Here is a 25,360-nt window from a genome sequence, read left to right as displayed (position 1 = left end):
TTGACATGGGGCCAATGCCATATACAATATATCTAACATATGATTTTAAGTTTTTGTTTGTCTGTTTGTTTGTTTGTTTGTCTGTACGCGATAATCTCCTGAAAGGTGAAAGATGGGAGCTAACTAATGAAACAAAAAAATGTCGGGATGGGCCCCGGGAAGGTAAAAGGCTATGTGGCAAGGCCCCTCGGCCAGGGGGGGGGGAGGGGGTGTGTTTCCCCCTCACCAACCCCCTTAGCCTATGACTGCCATGGCTCAATAGGGAACTGATACTGTGCTCGCATCAGACATATGTATAGAAGATTAAATTCATTCAAAAAGAACCCGGGCAGTGCCGGGTGCATTCACCCAGTATATATATATATATATATATATATATATATACATATATATATATATATATATATATATATATATATATATACATATATATATATATATATATATATATATATATATATATAATATATGTCGTAATATTGTAATGTAAAAAAAAAGAATTACAAAATAATGTAACATCAATAATTGAGTCCCCCAGACTCTGTATAGAATTGATTGATGAATTTTGTGTGGACAGTGGCGTGAAAACGGGAAAGCAGGGGGGGCCGAAAACACCTCAATGGATAGGTTATGAGCTGTAGTTGTGCACCTTGACACTGGTTTTTTGACAGACATGAAGATGCGAGGGAAAAACGGTATTTTTAATCATGCTAATATATTATATTGCGAGATGCCAACCATGATGACGGTGCTAAACATACCCTTATTTCTGTGTTCCCATAATGGCCTTTAACAAAAAGAACGATAGCTTCATGTTCCGATGGGACTCATATGTTCAAAAGAACATACCCTTATACTTTTTAATCAAATTACTTCCATATCAAGTACATCAAAGTGCATCAAAGTAAATCAAGTTCCATATCATGTACATCTTACACATAGGAATAATGGAAAAATACAATGAAACTGAAGCATAATAAATTTTGCAAGCACAACTATGTGAAGTTCAAAATGACATTTTCCTGCTTTTTTCTTTGGCAAATTTGTCAATGATACTGTTTGTGTCAAGGGATTGTAGGAGGTCAGATTCAATGAATCGTAATGAAAGTGAGTTTAATCTGGTTTGTCCCAAAGTTGATCTCAGGTGATTCTTCACCCGAGATAGAGTAGAGAAAGACCTCTCTCCTTGACAGTTTGTAATGGGGATGGTAAGGAACATTCTTACCAAGATACTAATGTTTGGAAAGGCAGTTGTCAAAATACCATCTTTAGACCTCAACAAAGTGGAAATGTTTGTCACTGACCTGTCAGATTCAGAAGACAAAAGGTCTTTAAACTGCAAAAATTCATCTAAAACAGATGCTTCCAGGTCACTGGAATAGGTACTGAGAAGGAGTTCCAGTTGAGCTTTGAGGTCATCATAGTTCATATTGTCATACTCTGTTAAAAAGCTAGACAGCTTCTTTATTTATGAATAGGCATTCACTCTGCGCTCTAATTCATTCCTAAGGCAATCTAATATTGTGTAAAAATTGTCCACCATGAACTTCTGATGTGGATCAAGATGAGTTTCTATCCCAACTGATTCATGAAATAATTTTTTTCTCTTTTTTGTTCTTTTTGTTGTATCTGTATAGATAGGCTCAGCAAAAGTCCTAGCCTGATCTATTTCATCAAACTGACGCCGTCTCATTTCAGAGATGAAGGAGATCAAACTCTAATACAGGTTCACAACTGACAGAAGGTCAGTCTCAACTTTTTGAAGTGATAAGTTGGTTGCATTAAACCTTGTCAAAATCTTATACCATATTACAGTAAGAAGTGCTGTTTCAAATGATTCAATTTGTTTTCTGAGACCTTCACCTTCAAGCTTTGTAGCCACAGTTTGTTTGCTGTAAGAACATATGTTCTCCAGTGCTGACTTTATCTCATGGTAATGTAAAAACACTGCTTTAACAACATCAGCCCTTGCACTCCAGCGAGTATCTGATAGGGATTTCAGTACAATTCCTGCAGCTGGTAGTGCGGCTTTCAAGTGATCCCATCTATATGTGGAGGCTGAGAAGAAGTTATATAAGGCTTGTAAAATACTGAAATATGAAACACACAAGGCAACTGCTGGCAGCTGATGTTCCTACAAGGTTCAAGGAGTGACCTGCACAAGGGACATAATATGCCAGGGGATTCATAGTCTTTATTCTGGCTTGGAGACCAGTGTAAATGCCAGACATATTGGCAGCATTGTCATAACTCTGGCCTCTCATGTCACGCGAATCAAGACCAACATCTTCGATTAATTTTACAACAGTTGAGGCTATGCTCTCTGCACCATGGTCATGTGTGTCTATGAACTTCAGAAATCGCTCAACAGGTTTACCGTCAGGTTTTATATAACGAACTATGAATGTAAATTGGTCAGTATGACTAACATCCGGTGTGGAATCAACACGAACTGAATAATATTTGGCTTGTTTCAATTAACCTATGATAACTGAGTGAATTTCTTCAGCCATCAGATTGATAATGTCATCAGAAATCGTTTTTGAGAGATATGAAGTCTTTCCACTGCCTACAGCACCATACTTACCCAGATGCTGTGCAAGAAGAGGGTCAAATTTTGCTAAGAGTTCTAGTACTCCAAGGTAATTACCATTGTTGCAAGCGCCAATTCTTTCATCACCACCTCTGAGAGGAAGACCTCTTGATGTCAAAAATTTTAGTGTTTCAACTATGCGCAACTCAACTGACCTTGCTTCGTCATGGTCATCCCCTGGAAGTTTACCGTCACTGGCACTAGGCTCTGAATCTTCCCTTGTTTTTCGTTTTAAAAAGGTTGTCAGCTTTGGAAGTGATTGGAGTTGTGCAGCTTTGGTTTCTTTTAACTTTCTCTTTTGTGAGCCACTCATATATTTCTTCTGGGACGACATAATTAATCTATCTCATGAGAATCCCCAAGATTCCAAGAATTATAATCTGTAAGCATAAAGTAATAATAAATAAGTTCAAGTCCAGTATAAGAGATACCAATATCACAAAATAAGAACACAAAAACACACGTAAAGGCGCTGTCACACCTTGATGATTTAGCCAGCAATGGCAATGTATAAAAATGAATGTAAAACGTTGGCGTATGCTAAAATTTTGATGTTTTTTTTTTTTTTTAAAGTTTGGCTCGTATTCATAACGTGTTGGTCGTATGCATAACATATTATATTAGTAACGGGAACAGAACGTTTCGTTGTCTTATAGATAACTTATACCAACGAATACTTCGCCTGTTGTCGGCGTTCACAACCTATGCCCAACGATAGTCTAACTTAGGCATAGCGCTGCACGTATCGCCGACGAACTCATGGCGTAGCCTGTTAAAAACCTGTCGCACGCCGATTTAAATCATAACTGCCTGAGAATTGGAAGTGTCAACCGCGCAGTCACACCTTGACGATTTAGCCAGCATATGCCGACCTATGAAAAATGTGTCTAAAATGCTGGCACACGTCGAATACGGTATTGGGAAGTTGTGTATACGTTAAGAGCACGCTGAAAAACGATGAAGTACGCCGTCATATTTCGTGGTACATCCAGTACGTCGTGAAATTTCAAGCGTGCTGAAAATTTTACGAAGTACTCGCCGTATGGCTCACACATTCCGCTACGCTGGGAATAAGTTGTAGGCACGATATGCGATCGTTGACACACGTCGACACAAGTTCCTTGTAAGTTACTCAAAAGTCGAAACACGTCGAGGTAATGTTTAGCATACCCGAAACTTATTTTCTCCGTCAAGTTACATTTTTTTTCTCCTTGGCTCCATGAAGGCACTGACGAAATATCTGAAGTTGTGTTTTTTTTTTAGTTTTTTTTTTAGTCTATCACTAATTTTAAAATATATTCGGACATTTGCTTTTAAGTTTCGATGTCGACGTGACAATGTCCTCAAACAGAAAATATTCGTAGAGGAGGAACTAAGAATAAGACATGAGCAAACTGAAGAGGCAATCGGACGTGACGTTATGACACGTGGCGAAATATCGGAAGTTATTGTTGTTGTTTTTTTTTTTTAAACGCTGCCAATACGCCATTATATGGTAACTTTAAATTAGAAACACGTTCAGCAAGTTCTGTGGTCGTCCGGAAGACGTCAATCAAATACGTCTACATACGTCAATATGCGTTGGAGGTACGTCACACATAGGTTCAAAGCACGTTACTCATAGGTTAGAAATAAGTTTTGGGTACGCTAAGCATTACCTCGACGTGTTTCGACTTATGAATAACTTACAAGTAACGTGCCTCGACGTGTGTCAACGATCGCATAACGTGCCTCGACGTGTGTCAACGATCGTGTAACGTGTCTACAACATGTTACTCATAGGTTATAGATAAGTTTGGGGTACGCTAATCATTACCTCGACGTGTTTTGACTTATGAGTAACTTACAAGTAATGTGTGTCGAGGTGTGGCAATGATCGCATAACGTGCCTACAACTTATGGCCAGCGTAGCGGAACGTGTGAGTCATACGCTGGCATACATCGTAAAATTTCAAGCATGCTAAAATTTGAGGACAACTGCAAAATACAACATATGGCAGTGTTTTTCAGCATGCTCTTAACGTATACAAACTTACCCATAACGTATTCGATGTGTGCCGGCGTTTTAGCACAATTTTGCATACGTCAGGCATACGTTGGCTAAATGGTCATGGTGTGACAGGGCCTTAACATAACAATGTTGTTCTTCTTTCGGCTGCTCCCGTTAGGGGTCGCCACAGCGGATCATCCGTATGATCCGCATCGAGATTTGGCACATGTTTTACGCCGGATGCCCTTCCTGACGCAACCCTGGTCGCCTCTTACGACACAGGGATATGGTACACCTATTTTAACCGGGGTATACACCGGCCCAGTATACTGGTACTCATTTCGCCGACCTCGGAAGGATGACAGGCTGAGTCAACCCCTGGCCTTAACATAACAATGAAGTCCACTAAATACAACACGTAATGTATATAATCTACAGATAGATAGATAGATAGATAGATAGATAGATAGTGGGAAGAGGGTATTTTAAAATGTACTGTTATATTTTTCGTTACCTTATTTTATTTTATTCATTTTACTATAGGGCCTACTCGCCTACTCCTTGGCCGATCAGAGAACCCACAAGTCCCCGGTGTGCCCCCAGTTACTGGTGGGCCCTCGGCCAATGGCCTATGTTGCCTATTGGAAAATCCGGCCCTGGATGTAATGCATGTTTGTCCGCAGTGATCGCGGCAACGGTCTAACATACACCACACAATAAAGGTATGTTCGTTAATTCTCCTGCAGGGGAAAGAAAATGGTGATATTTCATTTTTTTAAATTCGGTTTTCACCCAACTTTTCAAGAATCATAAACAAACTGGTGGACATGGAATATTATGTGAAGTAAATAGACATTAAAATGGGGTTGGTCGTGAAATACCTGTGTACGTAATTAAATTAGTCGGGAGGCCGGGGAAATTCCAGAGAGTTTTTTTTTTGGAAACCTTGTTGAGGCTCGTATGAGAGCGAACACACAACGCACAGTAAGGGGGTGGGGGGTGGATGAGATAAGAGGGGTGGGAGAGGGAAGGACAAAACATTGGGGAACAGAGACATTAAGAGATCTGTGGAAGGGAGAGGGATGGGGCGGGGAACACTGCATATACAAGATGGACACTACAGGGAATTTCAGGAAGGAAAGTAGGGAATTTGAAGGAGGTGGGTTTGGGGTGGATTAACGAGGGTAGAAAAGATCAAGGATTTGGATGGGGGAAGATAATCGGTGGTGGTGAACAGCTGTTTTGAAGGCCGAGAGGGAAGATTGAAGAGTGTGTGGGAGTTTATTCCAAAGGTGGGAAAAAGAAGAATGAAAGAGTGAGGGTGAGCAGTGATTCGTAATTTTGGTAGTTTTACCAGAAGGGGGTTGTTGGCGGACTTTGAGTGCCCTGCGGAAATATGGGGGGAGACAGACAGAGCGATGGCGGGGGGGGGCGAGACTGGAGAGGAGACGGTAGAAGACAGAAAGACCACCGACCTGCCTGTGGTGAGAAGGTGAGAGACCCAAAGACTCAGCCTCATCACGGAAGATACCAATGATCCGAAATGTCTTGGTTTCCACAGCGTGAAATCAAGAAAGGTGAGAGGCAGGAGCACCAGTCCAGAGGGGAGAGCAGTACTCCATCAGGCTGCAGATGAAAGTTTTGTTTGTGGTCAGGAGCTCAGGTGGGCCAAGGAAGGACTTTGCACGATGGAGGATTTCCAGTCGGCGACCTGGCTTTGGAGGCCAGCTTGGAAATGTGGCTTTCCCAGGAAAGATCATGGCAGATAGTGAGACCCAGAAGCTTGAATGAAAGGACTTCTTCCAGAGGATTGTTGAGAAAGTCGATGGAGGGGTTTTCCAAACGGTATTTTTGGAGAGACATAGTGAGAGTGTGAGATTTGAAGGAGGTGGGGTGGGAAGAGGGACCCGACGTTGCCCGGCAACGCTGGCTACCCCTGCTGGTGCAACATAGAACAATATAAAGGAATTTATGCAAGGCTACGGGACAATGACAGAGAATGTTTCCACTGCATGAATGTCGACTTGTGCAGTAACTCAGAACTAAGGATACCATGACACTAGCTCAGGAAGAAACCGACATAAGGAGCTGACAAAACAACAGCGACATGGGCAGGCGTTACCTGCACGACCTTCTGCCAGTAACATCCCAGTTAGCACATGAAACACGTGAGGATTACCCTTATGAAAGTATTCAGACAGTACTGTGTTGAAAGACAAATTTTTTACCTCCACTGTAACACAGTTGAAGGATAATCTTTGACGTCACAGTTTTAGCACCAAGTAAGTAATGTGTGACACATTCAATGTGTATGGTGGTGAAAGGTTTAAAAATCACATATTTCATAGATGCAAATACATTTTATACATTCAGTACTAACAGTACCATACAAAGACAAAATGAATGACAAGATTATTTTTCCATTTCAACAAAGAAGGTCTCAAGAAATACAGTACTCTGATCCCAATGAACCGTTTTTTTTATCATATTCTGTAATCAATTAATCAAAGACATCAATTGTACCCACAGGCTTGTCCAAGTTGTAGAACATTCCTTTATCCAAGTATCAAATCTGATTTAACAGAAAGGCTGTGACATGGTACCACATGTTTATCTCACATGAGTTGAGGCACATCGACCTTCCCAAAAGTCTTCAGGGCACTCGGACAACATAGCTTGGTGACCTCTACTGCGTCCTGGGCATCTGCCCTCCTCCAAGTCATTTGATCGAGGAGACTATTCTCCATCCTGGTGAAACACAATAAATTGGTTATTTTTTTGGAGCAGTCTTTCATTCTGTTCTTCATGTTCTACTAGCAAGCAATGGGACACACAACACACACATCACTCTCAACACTTAAAAACTGCATACCAACTTACTGTGACACATATATATATATATATATATATATATATATATATATATATATATATATATATATATATATATACCCAGAGAGGTACTTGTGCTGTGCATGGGAAGGGGAGGCGGGACAAAGTGTGGTGATAAAGTAAACAAACAGCAATTGTGAGGTTAACTAATATAAACACCGTTATGATGTTACATCCGGATAGGGAGCAGCTTCGTATGGATAAAAACTCAACTCAAAATCATAATTGTATTGCGGTATTTGTGAAACCCACCCTGCCTTCCTTAGGACACTGGGTGGGACCCCAAAAGGTTCCACAGAGGTTTTGGCAGAACTAGCCCCAAAACTGAGGGAGTAGTTCAGGGATGGAGATTTGGATGGACGGACAGACAGACATTCCTGCTTTATAATATACTGGTGGGGCACCCGTGGAAACCCATGGGCATAGACATGTATGACATTTGGACATATTGATTTCAAAACAAAATGTCCTTTTGTATGCTGTACACAAACAAAAAGAGTAATTTCGGTTTTCACCCAACAGAAGGGTGTAATGCGCATAAACACTGCCCACAACATTTGATGAGTGCAAAATTTGACGAGTTCAGATCCAGACTTGATGTCATGTAAACTATTTATTTACTTCACAGAACATGTGAATACATGTCCATGCACATGTGAAATACAATGTTTATAAATCCCAGATATCTGAAACGGCTGTGTTTGGAACAAAGCCAAATTACAACTTCGGTTATTGTCTCGTAAGTTGCAATGTTTTCCATCATTACCTTAATAAAGTTGTTGCAGTTGAGCAGGTACGGCAAATTGTGGAGCTAATTAAACTTTCCCCTTGGAGCAACACCATGTTAATCCATCCCCTTTCCCTGTTGATTAATTTGTGAATTGTTTCACAGAACAGTACACACATGGTGAGGTGATCGGACCGTAATTATGCTCTTGGACAATATAATCAGGTACTTTGTCTGATTCATTACGGATGCTGTTGAATATATTTTCTGAGAACGTATTACCCTCCTTAGTCTTCATTGCTCAGCATCCTGTGCAAGTTGCTGTTGAAGTTGATCAGCCATCTCATTCTCTTGCCTCATGCTTTTTCTTGCTGCATCCTGTGCAAATCTGTGTTGACATTAATTGGCTGTCTCGTTCTCCTACCTCATTATTTTCCTTTCTGCTTCCCGTGTAAGTCTATGATGACGTTCATCAACTGTTTCAATTTGTTCCCTCATTGTTTTATTATCCTCGCCGAAGGAGAGGGTATTGCATTTGGGTCCATTTGTTTGTTTGTCTCTGTCTGTCTGTCTGTCCACACAGAACTTTCATGTTTTTTCTCCGCAACCGCTTGGTGGATTAAGACAAAATTTTCACCATTGGTGCAACTACTCATGGAGAATGTTTTAATGATAATTATGATGTCATAAGGTCACGTGGTGTTGCAACCATGTTGGAAAAACGGAAAAACTTTGGACCTCTGTACCTCTGAAACCACAACAAGGAAAAATTGAAACTTGGCACATGGAGAATGTGATTTTTTATGTCAACATAGGTATTTTCGTTATGACATCATAATTGCATATGTAGAAAGCGACATCCAATCATTAATAAAATTAAATTAAGAAAAATTTTGAGGGGCATCTTGGGATAAAATGGTCCACAGAATTGTTTGATGTCATCGGCACACCACCACTGTGCGAACAATAAACATGCATCCTACACCTCCCGACACACATGCAACGTCCATTTTACTGAACAACGTTGCTAAACATGCATTTAATGGGGGATCTGAGCTAATCCTATATTTAGTAGCCTGCTCAGGGCCATTTCTGTAACACTACCCCCCCCCACCTTTCTCCCGAGGCTCTCCCGAGCCTCTATCTGGGGCAGCCCACGGCAATGGCCCTATCTAAAGTACAGCACAGATCTCCCATTTACTATAACCCAGAACATGAGAAGCACTTAACTCCAAAAACCAAAGTGTCACAGTAAGATTGGCATATCCCTATCCTAGTGTGTTGGGTCACCAATCTAACAAACAAATTCCCACTCTATGCACACTACTTAACATTCTGATTATGGATTTGAACGGGAGGGCATTCAATTTTACTTTTAACACCAATATTTGCATAGGAGCAGAACATTCAAAGGTTCAAAGTTCTTTCACGTGTTTGCTCTTTCATGCCCCCTCCCGGTAGTGTTGTCCACTCACCCCTGAGGGTTCCCTCACTTTGTGGCCTTATTGGCCTCTCACCAGGTGAGGTCAGTCGGCCCAGTGGCCTAATCTCACAAAGAGTTCTTCGGCCCACTGAGCCCACAAAATGGCATGAATCTTCAGCCGCAACGGCCCACAAAAGCACTTTGGCCTCAATGGCCCACAAAAATGCTTCGGCCCATATGGCCTACTCACAAGCAGCAGCAGGCAACAAGCCCTGCAATGGACAGCAGGTGACACAGCAATGGTGGCACGGTGATATCGATGGTAAGCAAATGCAGTTTGGAGGTGTTCTTGAGGACGCAAATGGGTGTGATGACCTCAGACCAGGTGAGATGGAGTGTACCCTTAACCTTCCTTGCCTGACTTGTTTTGGTTAAGTTCTCTTTTTTTTCTTTTACAGACAGGATGGTGTGTTTCTTACTCAATTGTTATCTTCGTGGATGTGTGCTCATGACATACTGGTGGCCTCTCTGGCACTTGGAGAGGGTGACCTAGCCTGGACCTGGTTAACAAATTTTCCCTTGAACACTACTCGTACCAGGTGTCACACATGAATGGTGCGGAGGAGAGTCCATCGAACCTAACCATTTACTTTTAGCTGTAGACAATGCAACAAACCCTGCTATGGCTAGAATGATCCTAATGACCCATTTTTCCCGACCTGGCACACTGTTCCATTCTATTAAACCTGGGCAATGCCCTTATTTGTCTTTTTCCATTTGGTGGTGCCAGGCATAACTCGCTGGCTGGGGAGTGTGACTACTATTAGGCCTTTTTGCCTGCTTCCAATCAGGGGTGCAGGACACCCAGCGACCTCGGGGTTCAACTGAGCGTGCTTCTGGTGCTCCTAACTAAGGGGTGGCTCTCTCTAGCCCCCATGCTGTGCCCTCCAAGCATCCACACTGTGCTCTCATAGCACCCACACTGTGCTCTCATAGCACCCATATGGTGCTCTCCTGGCACTAAACCCTGCCATGCTCTCCTGGCAGTGAACCCTACGGTGTTCTCCTGGCACCTCTGACAGCCTTCACCTGCCAGGAACCTCCAAAGCCCTGCTGCCCTATTTCCCGACTCACCAACTTCCAATACCATGTCACACTACCAGCCATTATCCCCATACCTTGGCCTGCACCTACCCTCGCAGTCCGCCTGCACAATGGAACAGCAGCCAGAATCCATGTCGAATCCTCTAAGTCCCCCTAACCTGCACTAACTTAGTTAGGAGACTCCTACCGACAGGGTACGTTGTTCGCACTCACTCTCCTCATTTCCACAATCATGCCATTCACCCACACTCTTTAGTCATTAATTCCACAGTTCCACACACCCAGTCCACAACACCATCCAATACCTTTCACGTTTATGTGAAAACAAAAACACACCAGTCCCTCGGATCCCACTTGATCATCAAATTTAACTGGTACACTTTTTCATCAAACCCCAATTAATTTGTCACGACGTCAGTCATCCGCTGGCCTCCTCCATACTGCCCTCATCGTTTATTTCCAACAATTTAAACGAAACATCAAAATCTCTTCACCAGCCCCTTGGAACCACTGCATGGTTCTAACCAGGCATTTCAATCCTTCCTCAAACAAGCCACTCTTTGTCATCCACTTGTTTCAGGTGTATTTAACGCTCTGCCTGTAACGTCTCCACCACTCTTTTTTTTTTTTCAATAATCACCCAAATCCACTCGTGCCACTCTTATACCTTCTGTCATCTCTCAATTTGCAATCACTTTCGGTACAATTTTCAATCAAAATTTCTACATCCCCATATGGCCTGCTTCTTTGGCTCATTGGAAGGGGAGTGAGGGAACGAATCCCTCATTACCCATTACATGACCCCGCCGCCCTTTCACCACGGCTCAAAGGGGTCACGTCTCAATTGGGGTTGTGGACCACCCTCTCCTTTTCTCCAGGGTTCACGGAAGTCAGGTAAACCCCAATCAGTGGAATGGCCTCCCCCTCTTCTCCAGGGTTCACGGAAATCAGGTAAACCCCAATCAGGGAGGCAGCCTCCCCCTCTTCTCCATAACTCCCTGAAGACAAATAAACCCCATTCAGCTAGCCAAACCCTTCGTGTGCTCAGAAAGGTGTGAAGACCAAGTGACACACGCCAGTGCCACCCGCTACTCATCTGCACTCCACTCCAAAGTTCCTGTGAGGCTGATAGAGAAATTAAAATCCAATTTCTAAATTGGATTTCTAAAATCCAATCTAAAACTGCTCCTGGATGCAGCACCTCCAACTCTGCAAGAACCCATTCGGAGCTGTCCATTATGGTTTCCGTCCCCTGGCTCAAGTTCTGTCCTGATGGCACTTCCATTTCCCCTTGCACCTCTCACCTATTTCCTATGTCACCACTCATTCCACGCTCAGAACTCCCACACACAGCAGGCTGCACACATTCCAAGGTTATGTGTTGACCTTCCACACATTCAACCTTGCCTGCATACGGACTAACTGCGTCGCACTCCAGGGTTACATTCTCGACCGCCAATTGAGCACCCACACACGTTTCGGCCTCGGCAGCACATACCGGTGCTGTAGTCTGGACTGTGGGCTCACAGCATTCGTTCACAGGCACTCCACACACACATTCAGGGGTCACGCATATGTGCACCCCCTCGGACAGAGTCTCCTCATTAACATAAAATTCAATTTCTACCTTCAGCTCCTCGTCCGCACCATGTATGTATGTACCCACTTCGTTCCAGAGTCACCTCTGTCTGGTCACTTCTCTCCAGCAGGTTGTTCATCATCGGTTCGCCACACTCCTCCGGGGCTGTCAGCTCCACATGCTGGACCTGCTCAAAAGGTGTTTCATTCGTCAACAACCCCGTATGCTCCCTCAATGTCTCCATCACCGGGGTTTGCTCTAATTGTGGTGCCATCCGACGAGTGATGTCAATCAAGTCCCACTCCACTAACATTACTCCCTGTGGTGATATCACACATCCCACATTATTGTGCTGTTCTACTTCCTGGCTCCATTTTCCTTCCCATTTGATTCGTTCTTCCTCTCCGAGCCTTTTTAGTTGTTCGTTATCTTTCCGGAGTTTTTCCATCTCGGTGGACTCCAACCTGGCTCTCTCCTTTAGTTGGTCAGTTTCAAATTCGTTTTCTTTTTGTTTTCTATCCCACCGTCTCTCATGTTCTTCATTCTACAATCTCATATTTTCCTTCAATTTGTTGATTTCCTTTTCCTGTTTCATTCCTTGTTCTTTTTGTTTCTTATTCCACTGTCTCTCTTTTCCTCATTCTCCAATCTCGTCGCTTCCTTCAATTGGCTGATTTCCCTTTCCTGTTTCATTTGTTGTTCTTTCACTATCTCCTCATACTCCAACCTTGCTTTCCCCTTTAATTGTTCAATTTCAAATCCATGTTATTTTTGTTTTCTATCCCACTGTCTCTCATGTTCCTCATTCTCCAATCTCGTTTCCTTCAATTTATTGATCTCCTTTTCCTGCTTCATTTGTTGTTCTTCCAACATCTCCGCGTACTCCAACCTCGCTTTCTCCTTGAGTTGTTCTTGTCCTTCTTTTTGTTTCCTTTTCCACTGTCTCTCATGTTCTACCTTCACCAATCTCGTCGTTTCTTTCAATTGGTTGATCTCCCTTTCTTGTTTCATTCGTTTCACTACTCTTTCTTGCATCTCATTCTTTAGTCTTGCTTTGGCTTCTCGCTGTTGGATCTGCACAGTGTGGTTCCTTAACGTTTCATTCTCCGTTCTCGTTCTTTCCTCTCTTAACATCCTCAGCTCGTTTTGTAATTCCCTCTCTTTATTTTGGTGTTTCTGTAACTCAGAAATTTTTCCCATAATTCCTCTCTCGTCTCCTCACCTCTTTCACATGCTTCCCTCCTCATTTCGTCCATTTTCTTACCGTATTTCTTTAGTTTCTCCAGATATTTCTTTTTTCCTTTTATCGTCTCCGCTTGGATTTTTCTCATCCAATTGCCTGTTCTTACCTTCCCCTTCAGTCGTTCCAATTCCAAATCATGTTCCCGTTTTTCCTCTTCCAGCTTTGTTTTTCCCTGTTTTTCCCTTTCCAGCTTTGTTTTCCATTCTTCTTCCAAGTTCTTCCTATCCCAAGAATTACTAATTTGCTCTTCCTTTATTCTTTCGTTCAGTTCACTCTTTTCTTGTTCCAACTCAGGGGTACTCCACTCTACTTCCCTCATTTCTTCCTGCAGTTCTTCGAACAGTCTTGACTTTTCCAACAATTCTTCCTTCCTTTGCTCCAGATATTTCTCTCCTCTTTTTATCTGATGTTCTAGGCTCTTATTTGATTGCCTGATCTTACCTCTTCCTTCAGTTGTTTCAATTCCAAATAGTGTTCATATTTTTCCTTTTCTTGCTTTTTTCCCCATTCTTCCTCCAAGCTCTTCCTCTCCTGGGAGACACCAATCTGCTCTTCCTCTATTCTTTTGTTCAGTTCGCTCTTCTCAATATTCCAACTGACGGGTAAACAACACTACTTTATTCTTTTCCCCACATAGTTCGTCGACCCTGTTGGCTAAGTCCTCTTTCAGCCACCGAATTCGTTCCCGTACATCGGCCACTTGTTGGAACCCACCGTACACATCCTTTTTCCTGAATCTCGTCTACGTGCCATTGTGCCTCGTCCAATTCAATTTGTACCTCCTTTATATAATTCTCATAATTCCTCACCTCTTCCAAGGCATCCCCCAATTGTGTCTGAAGCTTGCCAATGTTCACGTAGTCGTCCTGCTATGCCTGCCGTGACCACGTGGTTTGAACCGGTGGCTGGGAGCCTCCGCCTCGTGTTGTGCCGTTCGTTGCACTACGAATAGCCTACTCCCACTTGGTGTCGTGCCAAGGTGGAGCTGCACCACCATTTTGCGACTCCATTTTCTTTATAATTTCCAAGGTTTTCACCCGATCCGCTCAAAATAAAATCAAATTTTCGAGCGTCGTTTTTTTTTCTCTCTCTCGTGCCTCTCGTAACCAATGTTCGTGGTGCAAAATGCACCACAGGTCCAAATATCCTGCTCCTGACTGCCAAATGTTAAGGATCCGCGACGGAGGGATTCTCAATCCAGTCCGGCTATCTCCGGGGTTTATAACGCCGGCTGGCTCAGCGCAGGCCTCGGGTCACGCATCTTCAATCGCGATACCAACGTAATCCTGGACCTTACCAGTTGGGGAGATAGACCCCGGTTACAGACTGGTTTTGTCAGATGCCGAGCGTTTTCTGCCAGTCTGTAACCATTTTGGTTTTATATGCCAATCAAACGGATCGTTCCTCGACATGACACAAATTAATCCATAGCGGCAACTTCATACGAACCAACCAGATTTATTGGGGAACATCGGGGAACACAACACAAGCAAAACATTCACGACAACGTTTTTATTAACAATCTTTAACCCGTTCTTAACTAGGGAACTACGGATTACAGTTTTCGAGGGGGTCCCTACCGAGATATGCCTTAAACAACGTGCAGACAAGACAGACCAACAGCATGCAGACAAGACAGAGTACTTGGTGATGTTTCCTGGACGAGAGGAAAGTGTCAAAAGCACGAATGTCGCTCGTAACAAGCCGATGTCCACGGATTCAAGCCCAAGCTTGAACACGCCGTGTGGAAAGATGGCGGCACCGTACTCTTTCTTCTCAAGGCACCGCGTGTGCACGCCCTCCTCAGCACGTTCTGGCCCCGAGCAATGTCAACGGCACAAGACCGTGAGATCGACGATGGGTTTCAGCCGATTTCTCTCAAGGTCCAGCATACAAATCCAGGCCTTGCCTATTCCCCAGACAAGGCCAAATCGAGGTGCTGGGCTCCGCAGGCAGATTGACAAATGTGTCGAGCCGTGAGGTGTGTAAGGACGGAGGCTCCGCGGCTAGACGCAGGTTGAACCTGTCGATTACCTCTTCATAAGAGTCGATCGCCGACTCGACGTGCAGGCCACCTCTCCCACTGCCAAAAAGGCAGATGAGATGTGCAGGCCACCTCTCCCATGGCCAAAAAGGCAGCCTCGATGTGCAGGCAGCCTCGATGTGCAGGCAGCCTCTCTTACTGCCAAAGAAATGGCAGAAATCGGCGTGCTCAGGTTCAGCTCTCCCGGCAGATTCAACACTGTCCCTCCTTCGTTCGCTTGCTTTGAAACCCGAGCACGCCTCGAAAAACCGAATGTTCCCCCAAACTGAACAACTTCGAGGTCTTCGTTCGCTCGCTTCGAAACCTGAGCACGCCTCAAAAAACCGACTGTTACCCCAAACTGAACCACTTCACGAGGTCTTCGTTTGCTCGCTTCGAAGCCACTCACTCCTCCCCCTTTACGAAGCCGACAAACTCCTCCCCTTAGCTCCACCTCCCTCTCCAGGCCACTCCCCCTCAGTCGACTGGGTGGGGCCTATCGTCTGGAGAGGGGAAGGAAGAGGAAGCCCTCGGCATACCACCACTGTACGAACAATAAAACATGCATCCTTCACCTCCCGACACACATGTAACGTCCATTTTACCGAACAACCTAGCTAAACATGCATTTACTGGGGGATCTGAGCTAATCCTATATTTAGTAGCCTGCTAAAGGCCAGTTCCGGAACAATATATATATATATATATATATATATATATATATATATATATATATATATATATATATATATATATATATATATATATATATATACATATACACACAAGTGCATGCCCGTAGATGCATGGCCGTACATGCAAACCCTCCCACCCCCGCAAAAAAACTTAAACCGAGTGCCAGAAACAGCAACCACACAAGCCGTTCCTTCGCTTTTACGTGCCCATACGTGCGTGGTTGTACGTGCAAAAAAAAAAATATATATATATATATACACTTTAAAACCGTTTGCCAGAAACAACCACACAGGCCGTTCCTTCGCTCTCGCGTGACCGTACGTGCGTGGCCGTACGTGCATGGCCGTACATGCGTGCCCATATGTGCGTGGCCGTACATACAAAAAAAAATTCGAACCGCGTGCCAGAAACAACAACCACACAGGCCGTTCCTTCGCTCTCGCGTGCCCATATGTGCATGACCATACATGCGACTGGGTGGGGCCATGCGTGGGGAAAAAAAAAAAAACTTTCAAACAACTACACAGGCCATTCCTTCGCTCTCATAAACGACGACTGGATTGGGACATTGTGTTTATCTATAAATGCGGATAAGAAATCGAGAAATTATTAGAATATAGAAAGTCATCACGATCCAAAAGTAGTGCGTGCCCGAACGGAATGTTCACATCATTCCACGAATTATCGCTTGCATTGAAGTAACAACTGTTGTGATACTTACACAAGCAGAGTTAATTAAAATCAAGTTTACCTCCCTGTCTTTGCTTGCCATGACATTCGCTGCCATTTACCATTGGCACTCCAACCCCAAGGTAACTAAAGCACCGATCGATCCCCATCGTAACCAGCACAGCACGCGGCGTCATCATCGGCCGGTCGTGCACCGGCCTACGCAGCCACACCCACGCAGCAACCTGTCCTGTGATTGGTTGGTAAATAAATGGCCATAACTTGGGAATCACTTGTCCGATTAATATCAAATCTTGAAAAGGCACATACTCAGGTCCCCAGCAATATAGCTGGCAAGTTTCAATTAGATCGGACCAGTGGTTGTCGGGAAACAGCGGTCACAGACACACAGACACACACACAGATTGCTGGAATTATAGATAGATGAAATGAGGTCAATGAGATGACAAATGAAGGGGTTTAATGCAGACTGCAGAGCAATGAGTAAGGAAACCCGTCGTTGTGAATCGTTTTTACCACCAAATTGAGATGTATTTCGTTGGCAAGCATGTTGGGTAGAGCTGAATTCCTTAACACTTCCAAAGGCCACAGCGTTTTGACAATTGGAAACAAAAAAAAAGTTGTGCACTTTTTTTGATAAATTATTTTTGGAACAATTTTTCTTCAATAAATAAATAATAATAAAAATAGTCTCCATGTACATTGTACACACCTTTATCTCGTTAGCACCTCTTCATAAACAACATCGCTGAGGAAACGGCGCTTCTTCTTTGTTGCCTCGTCCGTCCAGGGCAAGAATACGGAGGCTGCTGGATCTGCCAACGTTTTGATAAATCATTAGTTTTAACCAATGATTCAATTAGCGCCAACGTATTTTGCCTTTTCACAAGGAAAAACACAAAGAGAAGAGAAGAGAAGAGAAGAGAAGAGAAGAGAAGAGAAGAGAAGAGAAAAGAGAAAAAAAACCTGTAATGGCGAACGCGGCCGAGTTTCTCTTCCCCATCGACCATGGCGATGCAGCAACGCTTCCTGTCATTGGTTGATAAAAAATGGCCGCAGCAACGGTTCCTGTCATTGCTTGGTAAATAAATGGCCATAACTTGGGAAGCACTCGTCCGATTAATATCAAACCTTGAAAAGGCACATCCTCAGGTCCCCAGCAATATACCTGGCAAGTTTCAATTAGATCGGACCAGCGGTTGTCGAGAAACAGTGGTCACAGACGCACACACAGATTGCTGGAATTATATATATATATATATATATATATATATATATATATATATATATATATATATTTATATATATATATTTATATATATATATATATTTATATATACTAGTGCGTGCCCATACGTGTGTGGCCGTACGTGCAAAATTTTTTTTTGTGACGTCGTAGCACCGTGTCCTGTCATTGGTTTGGTAAATAAATGGCCATAACTTGAGAAACACTTGGGAAACAGCTGAAACGGATGAAGAAGAACGATATCAAATCTTGAAAAGGCACATACTCAGGTCCCCAGCATCAATTATAACGTCATATCAAACGAAGAAGAATTGTGACGTCAATTGTGACGTCATAGCACCATGTCCTGTCATTGGTTTGGTAAATAAATGGCCATAACTTGGGAACCACTTGTCCGATTAGTATCAAACCTTGAAGAGGCACATACTCAGGTCCCTGGCAATATACCTGGCAAGTTTCAATTAAATCGGACCAGTGGTTGTCGAGAAACAGCGGTTACAGACAGACACACAGAGATTGCTAGAATTATAGATAGATTTATGTATTGTGACGTCCACGGGACTTGAACAGTCCCGCCAACGTAGAATGAGCCGAAACGATGGAAGTGGTTTATTTTTTATAACCCAAGGATGGCGGTTTTAATCGCTCTCCAGCAAACGGGCCGAGGAAGGTGGCATGAGTCGCTTTTCACTGAGTTAATAATGTTTATTTCTCCAACCAGAACGATAATTAATAAGACTCGGCAAGAGGAGGGATCCGGGGGCGATTCGACGGGAGGTGGTGTGGGTTCGGGCGTCGGGAAAACACAAACAATTCCAATGGATATACAAATCTCAAACCCTCGAAGGCGCCAGGTACACATGCACAAGCAACACGCACACACACAACGTAGCTAGTGGTCAGGCTTGCCCGTGGTTTGCCACTGGATTGGTGCCGGACGAGCTGGCGTTGCGCTCGTCAGGGGCAGGAGACACGGTGGTGCCAAGGTTCCGTCTGCCCTTCCACGCAGAACCGCGGTTTCCGGCCTGTGAGCTCCAACCAGCCACCGTGGTGCTGTTCCTGGTGGTGTCGACCTCCTGGTGTAGGCCCAAGACCGCTCACAGCCGCCAGGGAGCCAGTTCTCGAGCCAAGATGCGAGCAGGAGAGGGAGGCAGGTCCGCCCGCCATTCGGTCCCGTACTCCAAGCCAGCAGAACTCCAGAGCCAACCGATGTGAGGCACGAGGCACAGCAAGGCCACAAGACACGATGAATCGAGGATCGAACCAGCGCAACGAGAGAGCGTATGAATGCATACCCTCCCCCCCCCCAGACATAACAGTATTTATATATATATATATATATATATATGTGTGTATATATATACATATATATATATATATATATATATATATATATATATATATATATATATATATATGTATATATATATATATATATATATATTGTTGTGGTTACCAAATTCGCAAACCACCATTCAGGTCCCTTAGGTGAGGTATCTCGGTAAGTGCATGTGTAGTTAGGCCCAAACCCGTTGTCTAGTGGGAATACATGTCATTTATGCGTGCTGCGACTCTTCAGGATAGCCGTTTTTCTTTTACTATCTTTAATTTGGACCAACCGCCATGATTACCACCACAATCACAACATCAACCACCAACCACAATGCCGCTTCACCACAACCGCCACGACCTTCCCGTCACACCTCGCAACCGTAGCATCGCCACCGTTCTTGCCCCGCTGTGGGTACCGGTGTTGGACTCGTGCAGGGCGCGTGTCGAACAGCGTGTACAAAATCACGGATTTTGTGCTTCAAAAACGGATCAAAAACGACACACGCCCACTTTTTGCCGTCCAATCGGTGAGCGAGGGGCGAATTGGCCCCGCCCCCAGGGCGATCGATATATGCAAATTTATGGATCAAAAAGCCTTCACGCCCACTTTTTCTCGGGCCAATGGGGAGCGAGGTGAAAGGTCAAAGGGAGGGGGTCAAAGGCGAAGCTACGGGGGGGATAAAAGGACCGTGTTCGTCAGTGAGAGTCGCAGAGAGTCGCAGAGAGTCGCAGAGAGTCGCAGAGAGTCGCAGAGTCGCAGAGTCGGAGAGTAGGAGAGTCGGAAACAGAGAGTCAAGACTTCGCGGGCGGTGGAGCTGCTCGTCGTGTGCGTTGGAGTCGGAACGGAGGGGACGGAGCTGTGGAAAGGCGGCGACACCAGATGAGGGGGTGCTCGCGTCGTGCAGGAAGCTGCACCCGAGGGAGGCCGACAGCGCGACCTGGCCGAGGTGGAGACGCTCGTCGCGGGACAATAAAGATCCTCTATACCCCGAGCATCAGCAACCCCCTCCTGTTTCCCCCCGCGCTGAGATAGTGCGACCAAGGGGGCCCCTTTCCCACCCCCTACCAGGCACTGTCCGCGAGGCCCGCGGAGTTGAGGCGCCATCGCCGCTCCGCGTCTCATCACCAGACGGGTAGGCCGACCCGGTCTCGGCCTCAGGCCCGCCTCATCCTTGAGGGTATTTCTTTTCCTTGGTTTTGGGAATGTGTTGTCGGCGCCGTCTGTGAAGTAGAATTGTATAAGTGTTGCCGTGTGCTCGGTAGTCGGTATTAGCTCTGCATTGTGTTTTTGCTTTTATATTTGCTTTTTGTGTAAATGGAATTGTGTCTTTTCTGTGTGCTTTTGGTGGAATTGAATGTGTGCTTCCCGTGTGCCGCGAATAAATGTGCTTTATTATTGAACTGTTCTCCCGCTTCGCTTCGTCTTTTCCTCTATTGAATCCCCATCTTGCTTCACGTAAAGGGTTGGTAGTGGGCTGAATACGCCCGATAATTAATCGAACCGTCGAGGTCGACGATAACACCGCTCGGTTATTCTGATAGTACGGAACGGGTCGCTTAAGTGGCCCGTGTCCGAAGTCGACCTGCGGCGAGGTGCGATCGCCCGGTCTACCCTCCGCGTGGGTACTTAGGTCGAATTCGGCGAGCAACCCTATCCCACGCGGGGGCTGATTGGCTCGATCGCGGTGAGACCGAAAGGTCCACCCGTGACTGGTTCCCGGCGTTAGTCCGAGAGGGTCACGACTGGATTGTCCGTCCGGTGGGCGACGTGCCGCGATTCGAGTTACGTGGCCGTCAGCACGCCGGCGGGCGCGAATCCGCAACACTGGTGTCAGGTCGTGCGATACAAATTCATCGCCCTCCTCGCGGCACTGGTATCGGAGAACAGGAAAACGGGCTCTCCTGTCTCCGGCTAAATTCACGGGAATCGGTCCAGGGGTGAGAGAAGCGACCCCCGATTCCCTCCAAATTACGAGCGAGCGAAATTAACCCTTTAAGAGAAGCAAGATGGCGTCTCAAGGCGAGCGGGAGCCGGGGGTATTAGAAATGGATGTAGAATGTGTAGAATCCATGGTCCAGGAATGGAATCCCCGAGCAGGAAATGTTGATTGTGCAGGAACACGGACTCGCCCAACTGAACCCAGGGCCCGAGGTGGGTGCGGCAGCGGCCGCGGTGTATGACACCTCCCCCCCCCCTCTCCACCAAGACCCTTCCCCAACCCCTGCCGAAACGGCTCACTCAAGCGCACCCGACATGGCCCAGCTATGCGCCATGCTGGCAAAAATGAATGCGGATATGAAAAACGAAATGAAAGGCATGAACGAAAAGATGGATGCGAATACACAAAAAATGGATGAAAAGATGGATACAAATACAAATGAAGTGAAAACGACGATGGATGCGAATACACAGCAAATGAGGGAAGAGATGAAAGAACTACGGGGTGAGACACAGAATATGGGCCGATGCCTGCAGGCGGGCATGAAGGCCGTGAGCAGGGAACTTAAAATGGCGACTCCACGTGTCGGAACGAACGAGCTGGAAGGGGGTGCAACGGCTGACAGGCCCGCGGTGGAGGCGGGTAAGGAAAAAGTAATTCGGGAGACAAGAGACGAGGTGAAAGTAATTGCGAGGGAGAGAAAAGAACAATTAATACGGAAAGCAAGGATGAGGTACGCGGAGATCGTGAAAGAGCAAGGAGTGAAAAACAGGGAAGGACGGGAGCGACTTAAAGAGAAAGCAAGGTTGACCTACTTAAAGATAAGGGAAAGACGCCAGAAAGAAGCAGAGACCAATAAACACGATGAAGACGGGGTAAGTGATGCGCACACACACACGGAGGTAGTGGAGGACAATGGGGGTGAGCTCGCGGAGCGTGTAGAGACCCAGTGCGAGCACCTGGATGGCCTCCTCCAGGAACGAGGGGAGGGAGTATGCCCCCTTGAGGCGAGTCACGACCAGGTGAGTTCGGTCGTGCTTTGCGAGGTTGAGGGGGCGAGTGCTGCGAACGGGTACACGGAGAGCTTGGGGGGTATAGAGGCCCCGGAGACCCTTGTGGGGACACAAATCCCCAGTATGGTTGTCCCTGTGAGTGTGGTGCAAGGTGTGAGCGTCCCCGTGTGTGGAAGCGACCCCGTGTGTGAGTGGTGTGGTGGCGATGGTGCCGGAGTACGTGCTTCCCAGCACGCCGTGTGTGGATGAGGCACGGAGTGTGGGTGAGGCACCGCGGTTGAGTGCCCCCGCGTGTGTGGATGAGGAACCGCGGTTGAGTGCCCCCGCGTGTATGAGTGAGGCATGGTGTGTGGATGAGGCACAGCGGTTGAGTGCCCCCGCGTGTGTGAGTAGTATGGTTTGTGTGAGTAGTGAGGCACGCGGGAGTGAACGGCCGTGTGCAAGGTCGCTGTGTGCAAGGGAGACCGTGTGTGTGAGAGAGCGGTATGTGAGGGAGATGTCGGTTGGCATGCGGGAGCACGCAGCCGCGTCTCCCGGTGTGAATGTGATGGAGTGGACTGTGTGCGTCGTAACACGCAGGTGTGCGTGGGTTGAATGGCGACGACGACGACGACAGAAGAAAGAAAGCCGAGTAGCGGCTGTAGTTGTTTCGGGGACCGTGCCGGGTTCACCCAGCCGCGAGTACGAGGTTCGTGCTGTGCAACGCACGAGACCACCACGTGCTCGCTTGCGAGAGTGAAGTCCCGGTCCGGAAACGCACGCGGTGGATTTGCCGATCCCGCGGACGGACAAAGTTTAGGCAGGTAAACGGATTTGGACCGGACGGGTTCTCCACGCGATCGTGTGTGTTCAGCTCCAACGGGCAAGGCACATGTGTTCGCGTGGGGAACCCCTCGAGACGTGGGGCTTGTGTTTTTTTTTTGCGCACGGTGACGTCATGGCTGCACGTGTGGTTGGAATCCGGCAGGAGGGGTATCTCTGCCGGATGGTACCGTCCAAGGAGGGACGAGGAACACGTGCAGCTGCATGACGTCACGGGCAGGTGTAAAGTGCGCGAGCTCTGAGTTGCCGCGCAGGTGCTGCGCATGAAAAAAAAAAAAAAACAAGCCTCACTTTCGGGTGCACAGGATTCCTGGGCAAAGGGTGAAAGACCCCCTTGACCCCTGGGCACAGGATGGAAACTAGTTAGGGGGAAGGGTTAGCTTAGTTAGACCGACTTCATGGGGCAGGGGGAAGTCCTCATGGAGTCCGTGGAATGGATTAGTTAGAGGGATTGTAGCCAGATTTAGGTTGGGAAATAAAATGATTTATTTGGAGACTGTGACAGACTTGTGAATGTGTAGAGGGGACGTAGCTTAGCAACGTAGTGCTAAAAGGAACGTGCTATAGTATAAGGGACGACGTGGGAGCACGACTTAGTTAGGGGATGCAGATAGAAGGATGGCAGAGTTCAGCGGTGAGTGTGTTGAAGAGTTGTTGGTGAGTGAAGTGGAAGCATGTGCTTGGTGAGTGAGTGAGGCCAGCGGGTCTGTGTGTGAGGAGCGAATGGGGAATGCATGGTGCGATGAGTGATTGGGGGGAGGAGTGACTCCCGCCCAAGGGACCCCGGGGTCAGAGTAAAGTGAGTTAGCTGGGTTAGTCAAATTGAAAAATGGAGGTCGTTTTGTTTTGGTGGGAAAGTAGGCTCGAGACCCATTTGGAGGGGTGCAGGAGCCCTGTTGACGGGCTTGGGAGCGTGGCTGCGAAAGGTGAGTATCGCTGAGTGGGTACCCCGGGCACCAGGCTAGTCGGCCGCGGTAGGCCATGGGCCCATGGGGGGCCGGGATAGAGTAGTGGGCACGGGTGCGCCTGCTTGGTGCGGGGGCCCGGGGCGCCATTAGCCACGTGGGCAGTGTTGTGGGCACGGGTGACCCTCGGAAAGGGGCCCGGGAGGCCGGCCTGCCACGTGTGCGTTTCAGGGGAGGTGCCATGGGGGGCACTCCCCGGTGTTAGGGAGCTGGTAGGCTCGGAGGCAGTGTAGTGCCCGGGGGTGCCATAGCGGGAGATTCGGCAGAGGGTCGTGCCTGCCAAAGGGAGCCACGTGTCCCAGCCAGGAGACCGTGTGAGGGCACGGAGAGAAAATTGGGGGGCGAGGCCCGAAATTGTGAGGACACCAACACAGGCGACGGGAATCTGGGTTGTTAGAACCAATACTTTAAGCGAGAGGCGCTTGTTGAAAGCCCCGGGGTAGTTTAACAGTTAAATGGATAGGGTAGATTAGGAAGTGTACCCCTCCGCACCATCCATCCCCTCGCTGTCGTTGTGGGCCGCTGGACCCACTTTGGTTATAGATCGCCGAACTCTGGGGAGGCCATTCTGAGGCTTCGTTGGGCCTCGACACAGGACGTTAGCTCTCCCTTGTTCCCCTCCGGGAAGGGAACGTAGGGGTTGGGAGTAGGCTAGGTGACAGGATAGGTTAGCCGAACAAGGACGATAAAGGGGGTTAGGGGACGATTTATAGTGGGGAAGTAAAAATAAAAACAACAAAAAAATAAGTTGGGGCTAAATTGGGGTTTGACAAATTAAGGGAGTGGGTATGTACAGTGACAGGCAAAGGCGATAGGTTGGGAGGGAGACAGGTAGGTAGGTCCAAGTGGCCAGCACCACCGCACTCCCTCCACCAACCTCCACTGAACGGCAAAGGCTGGCCAGCTTCATCTGCAGCTGTTTAGCTGCAAGGCCTGTGCCGGCTGGATCGTCTGCCGGCTGGCTGTTTTTCTGCAAGGCCTGTGCCGGCCAGTTCATCTGCTGGCTGTTTTTCTTCAAGGCCTGTGCCGGCCAGTTCATCTGCCGGCTGTGTTTGCCTGCAGCGGCCTTCTTCTGCGGGCTG

The 25,360-nt window shown here is 46.6% G+C and overlaps 1 protein-coding gene across 4 annotated transcripts in view; it reads right to left on the bottom strand.

The window, feature by feature from the left end:
- Positions 1 to 25,360, bottom strand: part of CFAP61 (cilia and flagella associated protein 61) — a 256,962-nt gene that overhangs the window by 220,486 nt on the left and 11,116 nt on the right. For all 4 annotated transcript variants that reach the window (XM_085887234.1, XM_085887231.1, XM_085887232.1 and 1 more), the window contains exon 2: positions 7,203 to 7,331. In XM_085887234.1, the coding sequence (XP_085743360.1) occupies positions 7,203 to 7,331 (129 nt within the window). The remainder of the gene's footprint in view (positions 1 to 7,202; positions 7,332 to 25,360) is intronic.

Source organism: Eptatretus burgeri, chromosome 7, assembly GCF_056783735.1.
Source record: "Eptatretus burgeri isolate ZD-2024b chromosome 7, Ebu_testis_v1, whole genome shotgun sequence".
In the NCBI taxonomy this organism is placed as follows: Eukaryota; Metazoa; Chordata; class Myxini; order Myxiniformes; family Myxinidae; genus Eptatretus; species Eptatretus burgeri.
The sequence above is the reverse complement of the archived record's forward strand: the minus strand, read 5'-3'. Positions and strand labels throughout refer to the sequence as shown.